At 38.1% G+C, this 21814-nt stretch overlaps 1 protein-coding gene across 4 annotated transcripts in view; it reads left to right on the top strand.

Moving 5' to 3' along the window:
• FER (FER tyrosine kinase) overlaps window positions 1-21814 on the top strand; it is a 308974-nt gene that overhangs the window by 202737 nt on the left and 84423 nt on the right. For all 4 annotated transcript variants that reach the window (XM_070412423.1, XM_070412422.1, XM_070412425.1 and 1 more), the window contains 2 exons: window positions 7003-7118; window positions 10938-11032. In XM_070412423.1, coding sequence (XP_070268524.1) covers window positions 7003-7118; window positions 10938-11032 — 211 coding nt within the window. The remainder of the gene's footprint in view (window positions 1-7002; window positions 7119-10937; window positions 11033-21814) is intronic.

Consider the following 21814-nt stretch of genomic DNA (forward strand, 5'->3'; position numbering starts at 1 on the left):
TTTTGTCAATGGCTTAATTAGTGATGTTTCCATTAACTTTTTTGAATTTAGTTTCATAATGCAATGTGAAAAAATAAAATAAAATCAAGATATTTTGTGAAAACTATCACTGATACATTTCTGAGTTATCAGTATTAGACTTAAAGTTCAGCATGTTAAGTGAAAAATGATTATTCATTACTTTTTTGTTTTAAATGTAAACATGATGAATTGACAAAATGTTTCCTATTTTTTTAACTGTTACATATTTTAAGAAAGTAAATCCCTGTTGAAGTGATCTACTTCACAGGACTTTTATTAGTATTTTAAAATATCTTTTCAAAATGGAAGCATGAAATTACTCCTGGCTAGCAATTTTATTGACTGCAAATACTTATTTAGGAAGTAATTTCTAAAGCATTTCAAGCTAAAAGCATTAGGTGATGTTTTTGTTTCCTCTGTTATATGCTTGTCATTCTTTTTTTTCTTTTTTTAAATATATTTTATTGATTTTTTACAGAGAGGAAGGGAGAGGGATAGAGAGTTAGAAACATCGATGACAGAGAAACATCGATCAGCTGCCTCCTGCACACCTCCCACTGGGGATGTGCCCGCAACCAAGGTACATGCCCTTGACCGGAATCGAACCTGGGACCTTTCAGTCCACAGGCCGACGTTCTATCCACTGAGCCAAACCGGTTAGGGCTGCTTGTCATTCTTAAGGAAATATTTCTTCTTTCTGTTACTTTAGGTCATTAACTCAGTAGTACTGATTGGGCCAAAAATTATTACAAAGAAATTAAATAAATTTCCATGAAAATATAATTAAATAATAAATCATCCAATTAAATCACTTACTGAAATATCATGTGTTGAAGGGGACAGATTATTTTTAGTACTTGGGAAAAAACAAAAATAATTCAATTATTTTTATATTTAGTTGAATATGTGAAATAATAGTGTATCAGGAGGAATTTTAGCCTCTATTTTCTTTGTAAGGGTATTTCAAAGAATAGTTATTTTTCCCAATGACAAGGCAGTAGCATGAGGTCAATTTCAAAAATATTTAATCATTTTAATAAAAGACTGCAACTTTAATGATAATGGTATAGCTTCATTTCAGCTAATATTTTAAATAGAACATGATTTGTCATTTAATATTTTCACTGCCAATTCTGAATAAATACTTGTAATGTATTGTATATTAGTGGTAAAATAAGGTTGAGACAAGAATTCTAATTTTTTGAGTACTATACTCTTACTAGACAGTTCTTGATGTATAGTTGGTGTTCAATAAATATTTATTCAATCCTCAGTGAACAATGCCCTTTTGGAGCTTTTATTCTGTCTAACAGGGGAAGGCTGATAAACAATAAAAATAATAAATAGTAAATTTTATAATGTTAAAGGGTGCTGAGTCCTGTGGAAAATACTGGGAGTTTAGGAGTGCTATAAGTAGAAGTTGCCATTTTTAATAAGGAAATTCGGGTAAGCCTGATTAAAATTGTTACTTTCAAATTAAAACTTGGAGAGAAGGGATTTAGCCATGTGGACATCTAAGGAAGAGGGTTCTAGACAGAGGGAGTAACCAGTGCAAATTTCATTTGAAGAACAAGGGAGATCATTTGGCTGTAACTTAGTAAACAAGGAGGAATATGATAGGATAGGAAGTCAGTGAGTTGGTGAGGGTATAGGTCATGTAGTGCCTTGTAGGCATGCTGGTTTGCAGCTGGGAATGATCTAGTGACAAATTTATGATTTGGGAGAGAGAGATGAGAATTGGTAGAGTAATGTCATTGAGTAGATAAGAGTAAATTTAATTTACAATGGAGAATTGACTTCAATAAGAACACAATAGTTCATTTTTATAACAGCAAGGAAGATTGGTAGGTGGGTAGGGTAAATGTGGGGCTGAGAGCCTGGAAGTTCTCTTTACTAGTAGATTGCTTCAGTTTTCTCAATGTACTAACAAGCAAGATTATCAGCTAAGAATAAGGATGGAGGGAGGAAGAGTAGGGGACTTAAGAAGAGAGTAGAAGGGGAAAGCCATTATTTAGAAGAATGAGAGTGTGAATTTTATACAGAATTGTAATATGATTATTGAGCAGCATTAAGGAGGTTTGTGTTCATTAATTTTTTAAAAAATAATTCTTTAATGTTGAAAGAATTGTGTTCATGAATTTAAAGTGAATCCAGTCAGCATGGTTGTGGGCTTTCTTCAGTCCCATTTGGCTGCCTAAGTGCAGAGTAGTAGAGTTGCATTCAATTTGGGTTGTGGATTTGACAAGGGAGTTCTACAGATTAAGAGGAACAAAATGTTGGCAATGTATGGTAAGCAGTTGTAATTATTATTGACCATGGAATTTAAGCTGGATAAGGAAGGAAGAAAGGATATTAAGGGGGTGATGGACAATGAGTAATAGGACCTCAAAATCTTTATATTCTTACAGAGTGAAAGGATTTTTGTGGTCTAGATAATAGAGGAAGTAAGTTAGAAAAATAGAAGCCAGCCAGAAAACAGGATGAATGACATAGATATTATAGAGGAGTTGCATTATTGGCAATGGCAAAGTTTAAGGTATTATCCTAGAAATAGTTCAAAATAGAAAATCATTGAAAGAGAGATGTTAAAAAAAACAACAAAACAAAGTTGAGTTTGAACTGTTGTACAGATTTTTAGGTGTCTATTGAAATTGCCAAGAATTAAGACGGGAATAACACAGGGTATAGTGACCAGGAGCTCAAATTGTCTATAAATGAAGCAAAATCTTTTCAAATTCAATAGCTTATAGCCATAGTAAGGGACAGTTGTTCAGTTGGTATAAAGCTTCAAAGCCGGGTGTTTTTTGTTTGTTTGTTTGAATTTTGTTTTTAGGAATGTAGGTGGAAAAATGGGTTGAAAATATTAACAAGGAACTAGTAAAATACTTTATCCCAAATCTGGGCAGAGGGAGAAGGCTTGAATGGGGGAGTCATGACTTAAGTTTAGAAGACAAAAGGAAAATCATCTACCATCTGCGTATTTTCAAGTGAGAACCAAGTTTCTATTGGAACAAGAAGGTGAAGAGAATGACCAAAAAAATGCATGGAAGATAAAATTTTTATAATGATGAACCATGGATTCCGGAAGGCACAGTAAAAGTTGGAGATAGAAGGGGAAAATTTTGATATAGAGGGTTGAATAGGAGTCTACAGAATCTAATGAAGACTAAGGAAGGAGGAGATGAGGATTAACCTAGGACCAAGATCTTCTTATGAGGAATGACATGAAAATAGATAACAGACATAATGTTTAGCCTCATGGACTTAAGGTCAGTAGCAGAGATGAAGTTGTGCCTGTCAAATAAACTTAAAAATTAGCGTTTTTCTGATTGGAGTTGGGGGATGGTTTCCATGAAGGATAAAAATGTAGAAAAGGCATGGCACATATTTGGGGATCACTAAGTGTTGAGTTTAGGACATGTGTAACAGAGTCTATATTGTGGAGCTAGAGAGGCTGAGATGGTGATGGTAATTCAAGGATGAATTTTGACTAAAGAAGTAAGTTGTCTCTTGGAAAGATTACTCTGGCAGTGCTGTGGTGGATCAATTGAAGGAGTGAGTGACTGACAGATCAGTTTAGGTGATAAACTTAAGATTTTGAATCAGGGTGACCTTTCTGAGATGTAAGGCGGAAGACACAAATATTGCAGAGGTAGAATCTGAATGCTTGCAGAGAGAATGAACGGTGGTCCTAGTAAATGAAAAAGGTAATTTAGTTAAGAAAAGTCTAATGAGTAAAACATTAAGTTTTAGACAAGTTAAATTATAAGTGCTCAGAATCATTCAGATAAGTAGAGGCCCAGTAATTGTGCATATTAATATCTTCTCTCAGCTCTATCTATGATATATTAATGATCTGATAATGGGGTAACCTTGAGAATAACAAACATGGAAGGATATAAAAGCTCACACTTTTCTTTTTCTAACTTATGATAAATGTGTATTATGTTGAATTTATAATCAATCATTGCTTTTAAATATTTAAGAGTTAAATATTAGATTCAATAACAATTTATTATCTTAATACTTAAGTGTATTAAAGTTTAAGTAAACTAATTTTAAAATTAAGTAAAATATTAAGTAATACTTAAAATGTTCAAAAATTTATTTTTTAATAATGTTAAATTATTTATTAGTAACATGTAAAAAGTATATACCTTGAACTATTGGTTGAGTTATATGGACCTTAGAACTCAGAAAACTCTAATGAGTAGACTCCTACTTCAGCTACTTCTTGCTCAACAAGAATAGTATTGAAGCTTATTATAATACTAGAGGCCCGGTGCACAAAAATTTGTGCACTGGGGGGGGGGGGTCCCCCAGCCCGGCCTGTACCCTCTCGCAGTCTGGGCTAATTGGGGGGTTGGGGCACCGCCCCCTGTCACACTCAAGGCAGGGTCGATGGGGAGGTTGCGGCGCCACTCCCTGTCATGCACAGAGCAGGGCCCATCAGGGGTGTTGGGGCTCCGTACCCTGTCACGCACAGAGCAGGGCCGATCTGGGGGTTGAGGAGTTCCCCGCTGTCACTCACAGAGTAGGGCTAATAGGGGAGTTGGGGCACCGCCTCCTGTCACACACAGAGCAGGACAGATCAGGGGTTGGGGCAGGGCCAATGGAGAGGTTATGGCTCTACCCTGTCACACACAGAGCAGGGCCCATGGCGGGGGGGGGGGGGGGGGGGGTTGGGGCGCCGCACCCTGTCACACACAGAGCAGGGCCGATCAGGATGTTGGTGCGCTGCACCCTGTCAAACACAGAGCCGCAGGGCAATCGGGGGGGAGCTCCCCCCATCAGGCACAGAGCAGGGCAGATAGGGAGGTTGTGGCCCCGCCCCCTGTCACACACAAAGCCACAGGGTGATCAGGGGGTTTGGGCGCTGCCCCCTGTCACGCTGATCCGAGTGCCGGGAGCCTCGCTGCTCTGCTGATCCCGGTGCCGGGAGGCATATTACCCTTTTACTATATAGAATAGAGGCCTGGTGCACGGGTGGGGGCTGGCTGGTTTGCCCTGAAGGGTGTCCTGGATCAGGGTGGGGGTCCCCACTGGGGTGCCTGGCCAGTCTGGGTGAGGGGCTGAGGGCTGTTTTCTGGAAGCGAGTGACTGAAGCTTCCAACCGCTCCTGTTTTCTTTTTTTTTTTTTTTATTCTGGGCCAACTTTAGCTCTGAGGCCTCGGCTGCTGAAAACGATACAATGTTGCTAAAGCCCGGCTGAATGAAAGCCGGTTTCTGGTGTTTTGTTTAGCTTCTTATTTGCAACATAGTACATAGTTGCTTAGAGTTGTAGCTCAGAGGCCGGCAAGTGAGGCGGGGAACGTTGGAGTCCTCCTTCACTGAAGCAAGCAAGCCTCATGTTCGCTTCCAGCTGCCTGGCTGCCGGCCGCCATCTTGGCTGACAGTTAATTTGCATATACTCACTGATTAGCCAATGAAAATGGTAGCGGTCGTACGCTAATTACCATGTTTCTCTTTTATTAGTGTAGATAACTAGATGGCCAGTGCATGAAATTTATGGCTCAGATGCTCAACACTGGGGAGAGAGGAATGGGGACCATCCAGGCACAAATGAGCTCGCGAGAGAGGAATGGGGACCAGCTAGGCTGCAGCCCAGGAGAGGGACAAGCCACACGCCCCACAGTCCGGGGCACCAGCGGCTGCACCTGCGACCCAGGAGAGGGACAAGCCACACACCCCACCATCCTGGGCACCAGTGCCTGCAGCTGTGGCCCAGGAGAGGGACAAGCTGCCCGTCCCATGGTCCTGGACACCTGAAGCTGCGGCCCAGATGAAGCTGCCCACCCATGGTCCCTTGCAGCTGCGGCCGGCCCGAGTGAAGCCAGCCTGGGTCCTGGGTGCCTGCAGCCAGCCAGAGGGAGGGAAGCCTGAGTCCTGGGTGTCTGTAACCAGCCAGAGGAGGGAATCCTGGGTTCTGGGTGCGGGGTGAGGCAGAGGTGGTTAGGGGTGATCAGGCCAGCAGGGGAGCAGTTAGGGGCAATCAGGCCAGTAGGGGAGCAGTTAGCAGAGATCAGGCAGGTAGGCAGAGGTGGTTAGGGGTTATCAGGCAGGCAGACGAGTAGTTAGGAGTCAGCGGTCCCGGATTGTGAGAGGCAGTCGGACATCCCCCGAGGGGTCCCAGATTGGAGAGGGTGAAAGTCGGGCTGAAGGACCCCCTCCCCATGCATGAATTTTGTGCACCGGGCCTCTAGTAGCTTTATAAAAACATATAAGCATATGTAGAAAAACTTGAAGAGAACACTAAAAAATAATTATTGTGTTAGCCTTATAGGTCTTCTCTGTAATGTTTTGTGTTTATAATAAAAGAAAAATGATTTCAAACTGGAAATTAGGCACCTTAAGTCAAAATACGTTTTTGCCATAGAATAAGGTTAGGCGTTCATACATTTGATAGAAAATGAATTCATCACTAGTGACATAGGCATTTGGATAAGAACCTCTTCTTCCTTGGTACCTTCCAGAGACTGACAGCCTACAACAGTGGCTGACAGTCCTTCGTCTTCCTAGTTCTGTTGTCTCTGCCCTAGTCTCTTACTCTCACTCCTCTCCAACTGACATATAGCTGTGTGGCTCAACACCAACAGTCACCTTGCAAAATCTCTGCTTTATCTTCAAACATTAATGGATAATTTTTTAAATTTAATAACTTGCAGATAAAGGAAACTGGATGTAATGAAACTCAGATATTTCTGACAATGTGAAATTTGAGTTTCTCCTTTCGTCCTATTTTCTTGAACTTTTTCCCTATTTTCATTTTCAATTGTCCCCAAATATTTGGTGTATTGAGTAGCATATTTAAAGTTGAGAGCATTCGTAAGAGCAACATTCCCAATCTTGATTTCCACTTCAAACTCTGAATAATGCTGAATGCTTTAATTAAAAATGTATCATTACATGCTTTTTTTGTATTTTGTGAAGATTTATGTGGCTGTCTTACCCCTCAAACAATGAATGTATTTGTATTTTCAGGGAAATTTTGGTGAAGTATATAAAGGCATATTAAAGGATAAAACTGCTGTTGCTGTTAAAACATGTAAAGAAGATCTTCCTCAGGAACTGAAAATAAAATTTTTACAAGAAGCCAAGTGAGTTCTTTAAAATTATGTCAAGTGTGTATTTATAATACAAATGACTCACTAAAATGTAACTTTGAAGATATCATAAATTATAATTTGCTGAAGTGGAAATAAGCATTTTCAGAGCCCTCGTCCAAAAGTAAGCACTTATACAATGTGGTATCAGAAGGTTTCTGTTTTTGAGTGAGACTATAGGTCAGTTAGGTAAGCACAGTGAAAAGAACCAGGTGCTAAAAACTGAGTATTCTTCAAGTCTTTGAAAAAAAATTGCAGTATTTTTTGCTTTTATCACACATACATATACATACATATGTATATATGCAAAGCTGTGATTTTCCTTATAATAAAAATATTACTATATTCTATATATAAAATAAATAGTTTACATAAATATTTAGATATATAACTTCATCTCCCCTACCTTGCTTAGATATTATCACTTAATTCTTTTTTTCCATTTGTTAGTTTTCTTTTCTAAGAACCTCATATGCCTTCTTTAATTTAGTGTCTGGCATTTGTTCTGGAATTTGCATATTGTTTCTTTTCTAATTGATCTTTTTAGATGATTGTCTTTTTCCTATTTTTAGCTAAAATTTAATGTTCCAATTTGCTACCTCTGTGTTGCAGATAGTTAAAACCATTCGGTTAATTGTAACATCTAGTTTATACAATGAAGCACAAAACAAATTGAAAGGTGTTTTGGACTGAGTGAGGATAGACATATGTTTGGGAGATGGATGGATGAATGGGAGAGGAGGAAAATAGATGGCTCTATAGATTGTTGGTGTGAAGCAGGGGTGGGGAACCTTTTTTCTGCCAACAGCTATTTGGATATTTATAACATTATTCATGGGCCATACAAAATTATCAACTTAAAAATTAGCCTGCTTTATTTGATTAAACATTTAATTAACTCACCCCTAATGCCTTGGCAGTACCAGACCAAATGATTTTGAGGGCCTGACGTGCCTCACCCCTGGTGTAAAGGGAGAGAGGAAGGTGTGAGTGTATTGGCGGGTATGTGTGTCTCCATCATTATCTAGTGTATAAAATTTAAGTTTTTGTAAAGTGTCATGGAGAACAGAGGATATGGCAATGAGGGAACATGGCACTGAGTGAACTAAGTCCCAAGGCATGAAGCATTTTCCTGTCCATTTCTCCATTTCTCTGAAAATGAGTATTGATAGCAAAGGAGTAAACTGGTAAGATGCATTTATTGAATATTATCTACAGAATAAAGTGAAACCCCGTTTCATGTGTATTTTTGGCAATTCAGAAAAAATACTCTAATAAATTTAAAGGTTTTAAATTCATAGATTTATTATTTTATAGACTAGTGACCCAGTGCACAAAATTCGTGCATGGAGGGGGGGTGGAGTTCCCTCAGCCCAGCCTGCACCCTCTCTAATTGGACATCCCTCTAGCAATCTGGGACTGCTGGCTCCTAACGGCTCACCTGCCTACCTACCTGCCTGATCGCCCCTAACTGCCTCTACCTGCCTGCCTGATCACTCTTAACTTCTTTCCCCTGCCGGCTGATCTCGCCTCCAACTGCCCTACCATGCTGGCCAATTTGGTTCTGATTGGTCGGTTTCTATGCCAGTCAGCATCAAAAGCTCCACCTCCTAGGCAGCCATTGGCTCTTCACATTTCACCCAGATTTGTTTCTGATTGGTCAGTTTCTATGACAGTCAGTGTTTCTGCCCCTGATCAGCAGCCCCCATGGAGGCCCAGAGAGAAATAGAGGTGCGGCTGCTGGCAAAGCCTGGAGAGAAAGAGGCAACAGCTGATCAACAGCTGCCATGGAGGCTGCGGATCAGACCCTGCCTCTCTCTCCAGGCCTGATCCACAGCCTTCTTGGCAGTCAGTGCTGGGTTGCTGCATGGCGACCCAGCGCTAACTGCAGGACTGACTTCTGGTGTTCGATCGAGCCTTCGGTCAGTTGTTATGGACCCTGGGTTTTTATATATTAGGATATCCATAGGTATTCTTATGGTATAAATTATATCCAACATTTTCAAAAATCTTTAATTTTTTTTCTTTTCTAATTTGTGATTGTTTTATTGAAAAATAGAGTTTAGCTTGCTTTTCTAAAATGAGATTGTTTTATTTTAAAAATAAAAATTATAGTGCTGACTGGTTTGGCTCAGTGGATAGAATGTCAGCCTTTGGACTGAAGAGTCCCAGGTTCGATTCTGGTTGCAGGCTTGATCCCCAGTAGGGGGTTTGCAGGAGGCAGCTGATCAGTGTTTCTCATCGATGTTTCTAACTCTATTCCTCTTTCTTCCTCTATGTAAAATCAGTAGTATATATTTAATAAATAAATAAATAAAATTATATCCATGCAAAAACTTTTAAGTGTACTTTAATAGATGATAGAGCTCTATAGTTAGCTATTTAATATTATTGGAATTCAGGCTGGCTGGTTTTTGGAATTTCTTTACTAAGCAATTTCCAGCTTCAGAAATGACATTTTGAATTAAAGTCAAACATTTTAAAACTTTCTTTTTAATTCTTTGTAGAAGTTGCAAATTCAAAGTTATTGTCAGAATATTTCCCTTATTTCTAGAATTCTTTCAAGTTTATTTTTTCATTTATAAATCAATCTGTATTTTCAATGTAAAACATTTTTCTTAGATGTATCCCTGCTTTAGGTGTACATGTATAAAATTTATATAAACTGTTTTATCTTTCTCTAAATAAAGTTATTTTTTCATTCTCTTAGGCAAGAAAACTGCATCTTTGAAATATAAGTGAGCTTATAACTATGTCAATAGGATAATGTGGAGTAAAATTTGGTAATAGAAATCACCAGGGTAGACAGGCCTCTGAGGGAATCGAATCTACTTTTAATTTGAGCTAGGAGTCTGTGCTATTTTATAACCCTCTGAAATTTTGCCTTATCCAAACTGAGTCTTCTCTGCTTCAGCTTAACTTGATACTAAAACTCTGTTACTCAGTTATTTAACCTTTTGACAACTTTCTCAAAACTTGTGAGTTCTTACTATTTTGAGATTGATTATGGTCAGCAAGAAAGCTCTGATTATAAAATTTAATGAAGGGATTACACGATGGTATTTATCAACATGAATTAGATTCTTTTTTTTTTTTTTTTTTTTTTTTTTTTTTTTTTTTTTTTTTTTAATATATATTTTTTTTAAATATATTTTATTGATTTTTTACAGAGAGGAAGGGAGAGAGATAGAGAGTTAGAAACATCGATGAGAGAGAAACAACGATCAGCTGCCTCCTGCACATCTCCTACCGGGGATGTGCCCACAACCCAGGTACATGCCCTTGACCGGAATCGAACCTGGGACCTTTCAGTCCGCAGGCCGATGCTCCATCCACTGAGCCAAACCGGTTCCGGCATGAATTAGATTCTTATTTTTAAGTATTTTAAATCAAGTGTGTACATAGAGCAAAACAAAAAGATGCTACCCTAGAAGCTTACAGTTTTGAGTTCACTCATGCTTTTCAGCTATGCTTTTGTGGTGGTGGGTGGCTAAGTCCAGATATTTGGAAGAGAGTTCTAAATGTTTTAGACTAAGTAAGTTATTCCTATTTAGCATGGTTGTTAGTCATTCAGAGTGAATAATAATTTTAAGTGAATATTTAATGGAATTAAGGATAATTGACTGATTTGTACCTATATTTTGCCAAGATTTATCAAAATTTGCATATATCCTATTACAATTTGGGTTCACACTGAAGTTTTAAAAAATGAGTTATATTGATTAAAGTATATTCTACTTGTGTACATTACTTATAATCATAGGTTAATGCATAATTATTTAAAATAATTATTCTTATTCTTTTCTCTTCCAGAATTCTCAAGCAATACGATCATCCCAATATTGTCAAACTTATAGGAGTTTGCACACAGAGACAGCCGATCTACATCATTATGGAACTGATTCCAGGTAATAGCATTTTAGAGGTTTCCATGATGACATTTTATTTTAAATTATTTTATTTTGTTTTATTTTCCATCACCATTTATCCCCCCATACCCTCTTCTTCCTCCACCCACCCTCCTCCACTCCCGCAAACACCACACTTTTGTCCATGTCCAAGGAGTTCTTTCGTTTTTCTTTTCCCCTTTTTTGCTTAATCCTTCCACCCCCCTCAAACTCCCCTCCCCAACAGAGCTGTCTGAGTGCTCTACTATGATTCTGTCTCTATTTTGCTTGTTAGTTCAGTTTGTTCATTAAATTCCACATATGAGTGAAATCATAAGGTCTTTGTCCTTCTCTGACTGGCTTATTTCACTTAGCATGTTCTCCAGTTCTGTCCATGTTGTCACAAGGGTAAATTTTCTTCCTTTTTATGGCCGAGTAGTATTCCATTGTCTAAATCAGGGGTCCTCAAACTATGGCCTGCAGGCCACATGCAAATACAAATATTGTATTTGTTCCCATTTTGGTTTTTTACTTCAAAATAAGATATGTGCAGTGTGCATAGGAATTTGTTCATAGTTTTTTTTTTTTTAAACTATAGTCCGGCCCTCCAACGGTCTGAGGGACAGTGAACTGGCCCCCTGTTTAAAAAGTTTGAGGACCCCTGGTCTAAATGTACCATAGCTGTTTTATCCACTCATCTCTTGATGGACACTTGGGCTGCTTCTAAATCTTGGCTATCTATAATAATAAAAGCATAATATGCTAATTAGACCAGACAGCCAAACGAACTTCCGGACGTCCTTCTGGATGTCCTTCCGGACAAGCCGCGGCTACGGGGACCAAGGCAGAGGCGATTAGGGGCCATAAGGCAGGCAGGTGAGCAGTTAGGGGCGATCAGGCAGGCAGGCAGAATGGTTAGGGGCGATCAGGCAGGCCATTGGTTAGACATGATCAAGCAGGTAGGTGAGTGGTTATGGGTGATTAGGCAGGCAGGCGAGTGGTTAGGAGTCAGCGGCCTTGGGTTGCAAGAGGGATGTCCCACTGCTGGTTTAGGCCTGATTTGGGCCTCTAGTTGTAAATAATGCTGCAATGAACATAGTGGTGTATATATTCTTTCTCGACTTAGTGTTTTGTGTTTCTTTGGGTAAATTCTCAGAAGTGGAATCACTGGGTCATAAGGCAGTTCCATTTTAATTTTTTGTGGTAACTCCATACTGTTTTCCACAGTGGCTGGACCCGTCTGCATTCCTATAAACAGTGAACAAGGTTTTCCTTTTCTCCACATCTTTACCAACACTTGTTTGTTTATTGGTGATAGCTATTCTGACAGGTGTGGGATGATGTCTCATTGTGGTTTTATTTTTTGTTTGTTTGTTTGTTTGTTTTTCTTTTATCTTTTTATTTTTTTGTTTTCATTGTGGTTTTAAATTGCATTTCTCTGATAATTAGTGATGTTGAGCATCTTTTCATATTTCGATTGGCCATCTGTATGTCCCCTTTGGAGAAGTTATCTATTGAGGTCCTTTGAGCATTTTTGTTTTGTTTTGTTTTGTTTTTTTTTTGGTGCCCCGTGTGAGGATCGATTTTGAGCATTTTTTAATTGCATTATTTACTTTTTTGGTGTTGAGTTTTATAAGTTCTTTATAAAGTTTGAATATTAACCTCTTATCAGATGTATCATTGGCGAATATGTTCTCCCATTCAGTGGGTTGTCTTTCATTTTGTTGATGATTTCCTTTGCTGTGCAAAAACTTTTCAGTGTGATGTAGTCCCATTCAATGACATTTTAATGCCATGTTTTATTACTTCTATATGTTCAGTCTCTCTGATTTTAATATTTTCCTGATGACAAAGAGCATGTACACACATTCAATATTTTTATAGTCTATAATACTTTGCTATTTTTTAGAAAATGTCAACCAACCTCTTAAAAGAGAAAATAAATTATTGCAGTGCAGTTACATATGGAATGTAGCTATGTATAATGTTTATGTTTAGAAAAATAGTCTATTTTGTTTCATATTATAACAGTGAAATAATAGTATCTTATATATAGTTCATTTACATCATTTTCCAAGTACATTAACACACATACTTTAGTTTGGTTGTATATAATAATCCCATAGTGCTTTTGGTCACTTATGAACTATGAACTAATTTATATGTGGACAAAGAAAAAAGTAATCTGTCTTGGAGTTTGTCTTTGTATGTCTTGTGGCTTTCAGCACCTCCAGGTTTTTTTGGTTAACAACTTTTGTCAACAAACAAAGATAACTTCAAACTGACACAGTACATTTTTTATTTATTTTCATTGTAAATCTTTCTGTTCTGGAATATATAATTATATATTATATAATTTGATCTTTATGAGATTTACTATAATATGTGATAACTACAAAGGATTTGCTTTGTTGCCTTTAATGACAACAAAGAAGAAACCTAAAAGAATATAAAAAATATTTTTAATATGCTTTTTATATATGTATACTTTATTGTATTGACATGTTTATACCCTTAAAACGATCTCCACAACCAAAGTAATGAACATGTCAATCATCCCCAAATTTTTCTCATGCCTCTTTTTAGTTCCTTTCTCCTGACATTCTCGGTCATCCTCTCCAGTCAACCATCCTCTACAGTCAACCACTGATTGCTTTTTGAAACTATATATGAATATTTCTTAGAATTTTACATGAATGGAATCATACAGTCTAGTACCTGTTTGTGTTGTAACGTCATTCCTTTTTATTGCTGAGTAGAATTAGATTACATGAATTTACCAGGGTTTATCCATTCAGCTGTTAATAGACTTTGGGGTTGTTTTCTGTTTGGGGCTACTACAAATGAAGCTAATGTAAACATCCATGCACAAGTCTTTGAATGGACATGTGCTCTCATATTTCTAGGGAAAGTGCATATTTTATTACTTAGAATATTACATTGAACTTTATTGCTGAGTATTTTAAGACTTTAAAGGAGAATGAATGGATCATATGGAATGTGGATTTTTAAGACATAGCTGGTGCTAAGCTAGTTATATCTCACTTTCTAATATCATAAAAATTGGGCCAAAATATTACGTTCAAAAATAATGGACTCATAATTTTATGACATTTTCAAGTTAAGCCTTGGTAACAAATTCTTCCCATTCTCTACTTTCTTCTGCAATACAGTCCTATGCACTCTTTTCCTTTCTCATTAATGTGAACACATCAGAATTTGTAAAGCTAAATAATCACAAAAGCATAAAGTTCCTTTAAAAAAATATTTCCACTATGAGATAAAGAGCTCATAAGTATATGGTTATAAAAAACTCAGGAGGCATTTAACCCAGGTATGGAAGGCTGATTTTGAAATTTAAATATCTATTAATGTAATCCATCATATCAATAGGTTAAAAAAAGAAACAACACATTATCATATCAATTGATACAGTGAAAGCATTTGACAAAATCTATCACCCATTCATCATAAAAGTAAATTAAAAAAGGCCCAACAGCCAGTCAGTCTTGCCTGAAAGCTTGACACAGCCACTTAATAAGTTGTGCAATCTTGGTCAACTTCCTTAAACTTTGTGTCTTAGTTTCCTTACCTGTAAAGAAAGAATAATTAAGTTGTAAGGATGAATGCACTGTGATTGTATGTAAATACACATATCAATAATAGACAGATAGATAGATAGATAGATAGATAGATATAGATATTTGGATAGATAGATATAGATATTTGGATAGACATCTGTCTCTTAGAGTGCTTGATACAAAACCATTTGTGTGTTCTCATAATCATCATTTTTATTTTATAAATAGAATCTCTTCGTGCAATAGGCCTTCCTTTCCCCTGGCTGCTGGCACCGCTTTTCCTCCGGCACCTGGCACCCAGGCCTTCACTCTGGCTGGGTTCCAGCCAGAGCCGGCCCCGGGGCTGTGAGGCTTTTGCTGCTCCGCCAGCCCCGGGGCCGTCGCTGCTCCAGCCCCCCGGCCTTCAGGCTTCCCTCCACCACTTGGAGCCTATGTATGCAAATTAACTGCCATCTTTGTTAGGTTAATTTGCATACTCTGCTGATTGGCTGGTTAGCATAGTGAAGGTATGGTCAATTTACATGTTTGTCTATTATTAGGTAAGATTGGCTAAAAAGTAAGTTACTAAAATGCTATAATTTGGCAAGAACTTTAACTCAAACTCTAAACCTGCCCCTGCCACTAACTCTAATCCTACCCCTTTATTATAATTCTATCTAAGAATGACACACAAACAAATTGGGACATTTAAAATTTCTTTAGTTCTTCCCATTCTACCATCATTTGTGACTCTTTTGTTTGTATGTTGTAATATTTAGTCTTCATGGGTCTTTCTTTCCTTATATGTAGAACTAAAGTGGCTAGATTAGATCGCCTCTGAATTTTAGCTTTAACCTATAATATTTTAGTTGTTAGGAAAATTTTTCTTAAATTTGAAACCTTTCATAACAAACTCTCAGACCACTCTAAAACAGTGTTTCTCTGTCCTTTTCTCTTTTTATAGTAGGCATGATGGGGAAATAACCAGATGGTTTTCATTCTTATAAAAGTAGCATAATAATATAAAACATTTTACAGTTACATAAAATTTTATAGTCGTCACAGCACTTTAACATTATGTCATTTGTCCTAGCAGGCAGTATTTTTATCCTCATTTACAAATAAGCTAAATGAAGTTTAGAGAGTTTAAAGTGACTTGTCAACATCAATTAAACAGCAAGTGGAAAATCGTGCTCTGTTTTCTACTGTCATTCAGTTTATAAGGGGGTCAAAATATATAATCCTTTTATGAATTGAAAATATAAATGAAAATTCAAGCCAATGTCTATGCAAGATACTCTATGGGCAAATACATGAATCCTTGTTCCATAATTTTTCAACCTGGTGCACAGATAAGTAAATAGCTATTGCAGTAAACAGAAAAATGTTTGTTTGATTTACTTTTTTGTCTATGGGGATCAAGCTGTGGAGAGAAGATTTAGAAAACTTTAAAAGCAAAATTTAATAACTGCTTAGTGACTAGTATGCAAGCCATTTCAAGAATGTATTATGCAAAGATTTAATATGCTGCTGTTCACGTCAGATAACTGAGCCCATTGAAATCAAATCCGAAATATATTTTAACCACAGTAATGTTTGAAGAAATTATAAGCATTTGAGAATTCACATTTAGAGTGAATACTCCCAAGATAATCCTGTTTTCATTTGAATCATCTCTTGAATTACAAATACCTTATTTATTTACTTGTTTGCTATGAGTTGCTGCATAAGTAAAATCTAACAAAAGACAATTCTAAATGGAACTAGGAAATACTAAAACAAAAACAAACAAAAAAACCCTCTAATATGCTGACATATGACCCCCATTTTATTTTACAAACAAGTTGTGTATTACTTAGGAATTCAAATGAAGGAAATGAGTTGTTTGTGACAAACATGACTTTAAAAAAGGAATATTTATGGTGCAATATTTATTGTTTTTATATCTGTGGTTAAATTAGGGCTGCCACCAGATACCCTGATGGATAGGAGACTAAGCAATTTAACCTCTACTACCATGTCTCTGCACATCCTGGGTATAGAGGTGCTGATTTTAGCAAGCCTTAGAAAATGCCAGTCCCTCACTCTTTCTTTCACTAGAAACTTGTAAACTGCCTCCTCCTTTCTGACCTGGATGTTCTCTTTGAGTTCAGAACTTCCTGGAAGTAACTGAATGTTATATTATCTGGTACATTCCTCAGCTCACACAGATGTGTGCCCCTGGGCAATCCTCGAACTTATCTTAATTTTAGAATGACTTATGGCTTTGGAACTTTTAGAATTTTTACCAGTTTTTAGAAATCATCAAAATATATCTCATCTTTATAAGATGCTTTAAAAAAAGGAATTGAGCTTATATAGTTTGTATTGTATAGAGATTTTACCTTAGAAATCTGGACATAGCCGAAACCGGTTTGGCTCAGTGGATAGAGCGTCAGCCTGGGGACTGAAGGGTCCCGGGTTCGATTCCGGTCAAGGGCATGTACCTGGGTTGCGGGCACATCCCCAGTAGGGGGTGTGCAGGAGGCAGTTGATCGATGTTTCTCTCTCATCGATGTTTCTAGCTCTCTGTCTCTTTCCCTTCCTCTCTGTAAAAAATCAATAAAATATATTTAAAAAAAAAATCTGGACATAATTAATAATACCATTCTCATAAATCTCTCTAAACTTTCAGTAGACATCTTTCCATTGTCAGCATTTTTTTAAAATTTTTTGTTTCCATTTGTAATTTCTATAGGTAATTTAATGAATTTTTGTCATTGTATTAAATTCTTTTTAAAAATAAACATTTTTCCCTGTCAACTCATCATGAAATTTTTTAATTTTATGTGATTTCAACTAAAGCAATTTAAGTGATGTGATATTATAGCAGTAGGGGGTTATTATATTTAGTAGTCCCTGGAAATGACAGTTCCCATTCTTTAAAAATAAGCTCCCAGCATTTTGGCTCTGGATACTTACCTTGCATGTGTTTCTCTCACTCATCATAAATGTAGAAAAGGGCAAATTATACCAACAAAACATTCAGGAACATGGCTTCTGGCACTCACTGAAAGAGAGCCCTCAAACTATGCCCTGGCACCTTGCCTTACAGATTTAACCCATCCCCAGTTGTATTAACAGTATCACTTCACAGCAGCAAATTGTGAATTCAAGAGAAAGGATAATGTAGCAATTCTCAGATTAATACTTTTTACCAAAAATTATAAGATATGTCAGCTCCATGGCTGGGTGTTTTATTTTGCTAATAAATTATTAAAGAAGAACCTAATTTTGTGGAGTTTATTACTTCATGTTGTTTGGAGATGTTGATAGAATACTCTTTTAAATCAAATTTGGTATGAGTCTCAATGAGTATAATTATAAAAAAGTGCACAGTAAATTTCATTTTTGGAGAAAGGGTAACTTTTTTTTAATATATTAACTGATGTTAAAATATCTAAACTTATACATTGGTCTTTATTTTGTGTAGTTCAAGTATAATACATTAATGAAAAGCAAAGTAAATGCACTCTGTTGCCAACTTATATCATAGATAATAGATTTTGATATAATTAAAATATTTCCAAAACAACTTTCTAAAGGGAATGGCATATTTAAATTTATATTTCTTTATCAGCCAAATGATATGTTGGACTATCATAATGTGTCATTTGCTGCCTAATATCCCAAAGTAAATGTAGATGAAATAGTTAAACTGGCCATTTCTCCAGACACTAAAAGCACTAATATCCTTTGAAATTAGTGACTTTGTTTTGCATGTTACATAAATTGACAACCTGGTGGTATTACACACCTGTGATACTGGCATTTTCCTATTGTTTTTCACGTAGACCACTCCCTTCTAAATGCATGTTCTTTCCCATAGGCTGAGCTAAATGCTGAAAACATTAACCCAGAAGGAAGATATGAGAAATGAAACCTAAAATATGACTATTACTTTATTACTTCTTTAACTTGAGTGGTTTAAAAGAAGTGCCTAGGGATTTCTTTATCAATGAGCAAAGGTTATGTTATAACAAACAGGTTTACATGGTACATTTGAACCATAGATGCATTGTGAATATATCTGTGCAATATTGCTCATATGTTTTTTACAGGGTTGGGCAAAAGTAGGTTTACAGTTGTGAGCATGGCGAACAGAATTCATTGTAGTAGTATTATTTATTAACTAGAGGCCCGGTGCACAAAAATTTGTGCACTGGGGGGGGGGGGGGGAGGGTGTCCCTCAGCCTGGCCTGTGCCTTCTCGCAGTCTGAGACCCCTCAGGGGATGACCACCTGCTAGCTTAGGCCCGCTCTCTGGGGGGATTGGGCCTAAGCTGGCAGTCAGACATCCCTCTGGCAGCTCGGGAGCCCTCGGGGGATGTCCACTTGCCAGCAGGGAGCAGGCCTAAACTGCAGTCAGACATCCTTAGCACTGCTGAGGAGGCGGGAGAGGCTCCCACCACCACCGCTGTACTGGCAGCCGGCAGCCTGGCTTGTGGCTGAGCAGAGCTCCCCCTGTGGGAGCGCACTGACCACCAGGGGGCAGCTCCTGCATTGAGCATCTGCCCCCTGGTGGTCAGTGTGTGTCATAGTGACCAGTCATTCCCAGTCGTTCTGCTGTTAGGGTCAATTTGCATATTACCCTTTTATTATATAGGAGTGCCTGGCCAGCCTGGTGAGGGGCTAATGTCTGTTTGCAGGCTGGCCACAGCCCCTTCAGGGTGGGGGTCCCTGCTGGGGTGCCTGGCCAGCCTGGGTGAGGGGTTGATGGCTGTTTGCATGCTGGCCACAGCCCCTTCAGTGTGGAGGTCCCCACTGGGGTGCCTGGACATCCTGGGTGAGGGGTGAAGGGCCGTTTGCAGGCTGGCCACAGCCCCTTCAGGGTGGGGGGTCCTGCTGGGATGCCTGGCCAATCTGGGTGAGGAGCTGAGGGCCGTTTTCAGGTTGGCTAAGCCCCCCAGCGGGGACCCTCACCCCATGAGGATGTGGCGAGCCTGGGTGAGGGGCTGATGGCTGTTTGCAGGCTGGCCATGGCCCCCAGCCACCCAAGCTCCCAGTGGAGGCTGGCTGGAAGCAGGTATCTGGGATTTATTTGTCTTCTATAATTGAAACTTTGTTGCCGTTAGTGGAGGCCACAGCCAGCTCAGGGCACACGGGAAGCTTGGCTTCCTCCATCGCCTGGGCAACCAAGCCTCCTGCTTCCTCGAGCTGCGTGTCTGCTGGCCTCCATCTTGGTTGGGTTAGTTTGCAGATAGTCACTCTGATTGGCTGGTGGGCGTGGCTTAGGGTGTAGCACAGGTACAGTCAATTAACATATTTGTCTTTTATTAGTGTAGATTATTATTTGCCATATTAACAGCTGTAAACCTACTTTTGCACACCCCTGTGTATTCTGAGCATCTGATGGCACTTGCCTTCAGCAAGGAGGCAGATAGCTTGGTGAGCAGAACAAAGCAGGTTATGAACCATGGTCTTGCTCTTAGATCCTGTTTTTTAAAAACTCTTTATGGTAATCAAAGTTCCTTAATGATCCAAAGTAATGTAGGAGTTAGGAACACATCTGCATCCTTGCACAGGAATAAGTAGTTCTTTTAAGACTAGAGGCTCAGTGCACAAAAATCGTGCACTCGGAAGGTCCCTCAGCATGGCCTGTGACCTCTTGCAGTGTGGGAGCCCTCAGGGGATATCTGACTGATGGCTTAGGCCCGCTCCTTGTGGGCCTAAGCTGTCACTTCTTATGCTTTCTCCCGCCACCATTGCTGCGTTCGCCAGCTGTGAGCCTGGCTTCTGGCTGGCCAGTACTCCCCCTGTGGGAGTGCACTGACCACCAGGGGGCAGCTCCTGCATTAGGTGTCTGCCCCCTAGTGGTCAGTGTGCATCATAGGGACCAGTTGTTCTGCTGTGTGGTTGATTTGCATATTAGCCTTTTATTATATAGGATACTGGTTAGTTTTACTGTTGTTTTGTTAGGTTTTCATTTTTAAGCTTTTGTTACTATACCTGGAAAAGTCTTAAAATACTCAGAAATAAAGTTTAAAGTAATATTCTAAATAATAAGAAAATATGCATTATGTTTGAAACCCTATTTATATGTAATGCAAATCTTAGAAGTATGAATAGGACTAGAAAAACTGGTGAATCCAACTGAAATTAAAAAATCAAATTTTGATATAATTTCTTGTTTTTACAAATAAATAGGTTTTCCTCTGTAATCACTCCAGTGTATATGAAACTGAGTGCCTATTAATATGAGGTTTTCATATTATCAGAATAATAAGGAAAACAGCTATTTAAATGGTGAGGAGCACAAGCTATTTTTTTCAAGATTAAAAGACAACTGAAGATCAATTGAAACAAAGTTCTTAAAAAAATTATTCATGATGAAAGTTGAAAAGTGAGAATGTTTGTTTTTTTCTAACTGCATTAAAATGTATGATAGACTACTTTATGTAGAAACCAAACAAATGCCCAAATGCCTCTTAGTAGTTTTAGCCAAAGATATTATAATGTTACATTCTTACTTTCCTTTGTAAATTTTATCCCTTTCTAGTTTGAAGTTGTTCTGTGTATTCAGAAATGATAGACAAACCCTGGACTCTTTCTAAATTGTGGAAGAAATGAAAACCTTCCAATTTGTATTTGAGAAGGTATATCATTCTATTCATAGGTACCATTATTCTTTAAACTGAATTTTACTTACTATTTAAGGCCAGGTATTCTGTTAGGTTATTCATTCATTTATTCAACCAATAGTTACTCAATGCCTATGATGTATTCCAGGTACTAACGATTCAACAGTGAAGAAAACAGACCAAAAGTCCTCATAAAAATCCAAAATTCCTGCTCTCTTGAAGCTTAAATTTTAGTGGGAGAAGAAATATGTTAGATAAATAAGTAAAATGTAAATATGTTGAATGTTATGAAGAAAACAGAGCATAGAGGGAAGACGATAGGATTTGTTGGGATGGGGAGAGGTTGAAAGTCTTAGTGGCCAGGGAAGGCCTCAGAAGGGTAGGACGTTTGGGTAAAAGCCTGATGAATGTTAGGGAACAAGGTCTGTGGGGATCTGGAGTATGAGCATTCCAGACTTCATGGGATTGCAGAGAGAGCAGAGTGGATGAAATAAGGGTCAGCGGAGAGTAGACGATGGGGTCAGAGAGAGGGAATGGGTTCAAACCATACAAAGCTTTGTAGATCTTAGTGACACTCTATTTCAGTTTAAGGAGTCTTCTTGTGGAGGTTACCCTAATCTGAAC

This window comes from Myotis yumanensis, unplaced genomic scaffold (genome assembly GCF_028538775.1).
Source record: "Myotis yumanensis isolate MYYU_CA2020_CCGP unplaced genomic scaffold, mMyoYum1.0.hap1 SCAF_4, whole genome shotgun sequence".
NCBI lineage: Eukaryota > Metazoa > Chordata > Mammalia > Chiroptera > Vespertilionidae > Myotis > Myotis yumanensis.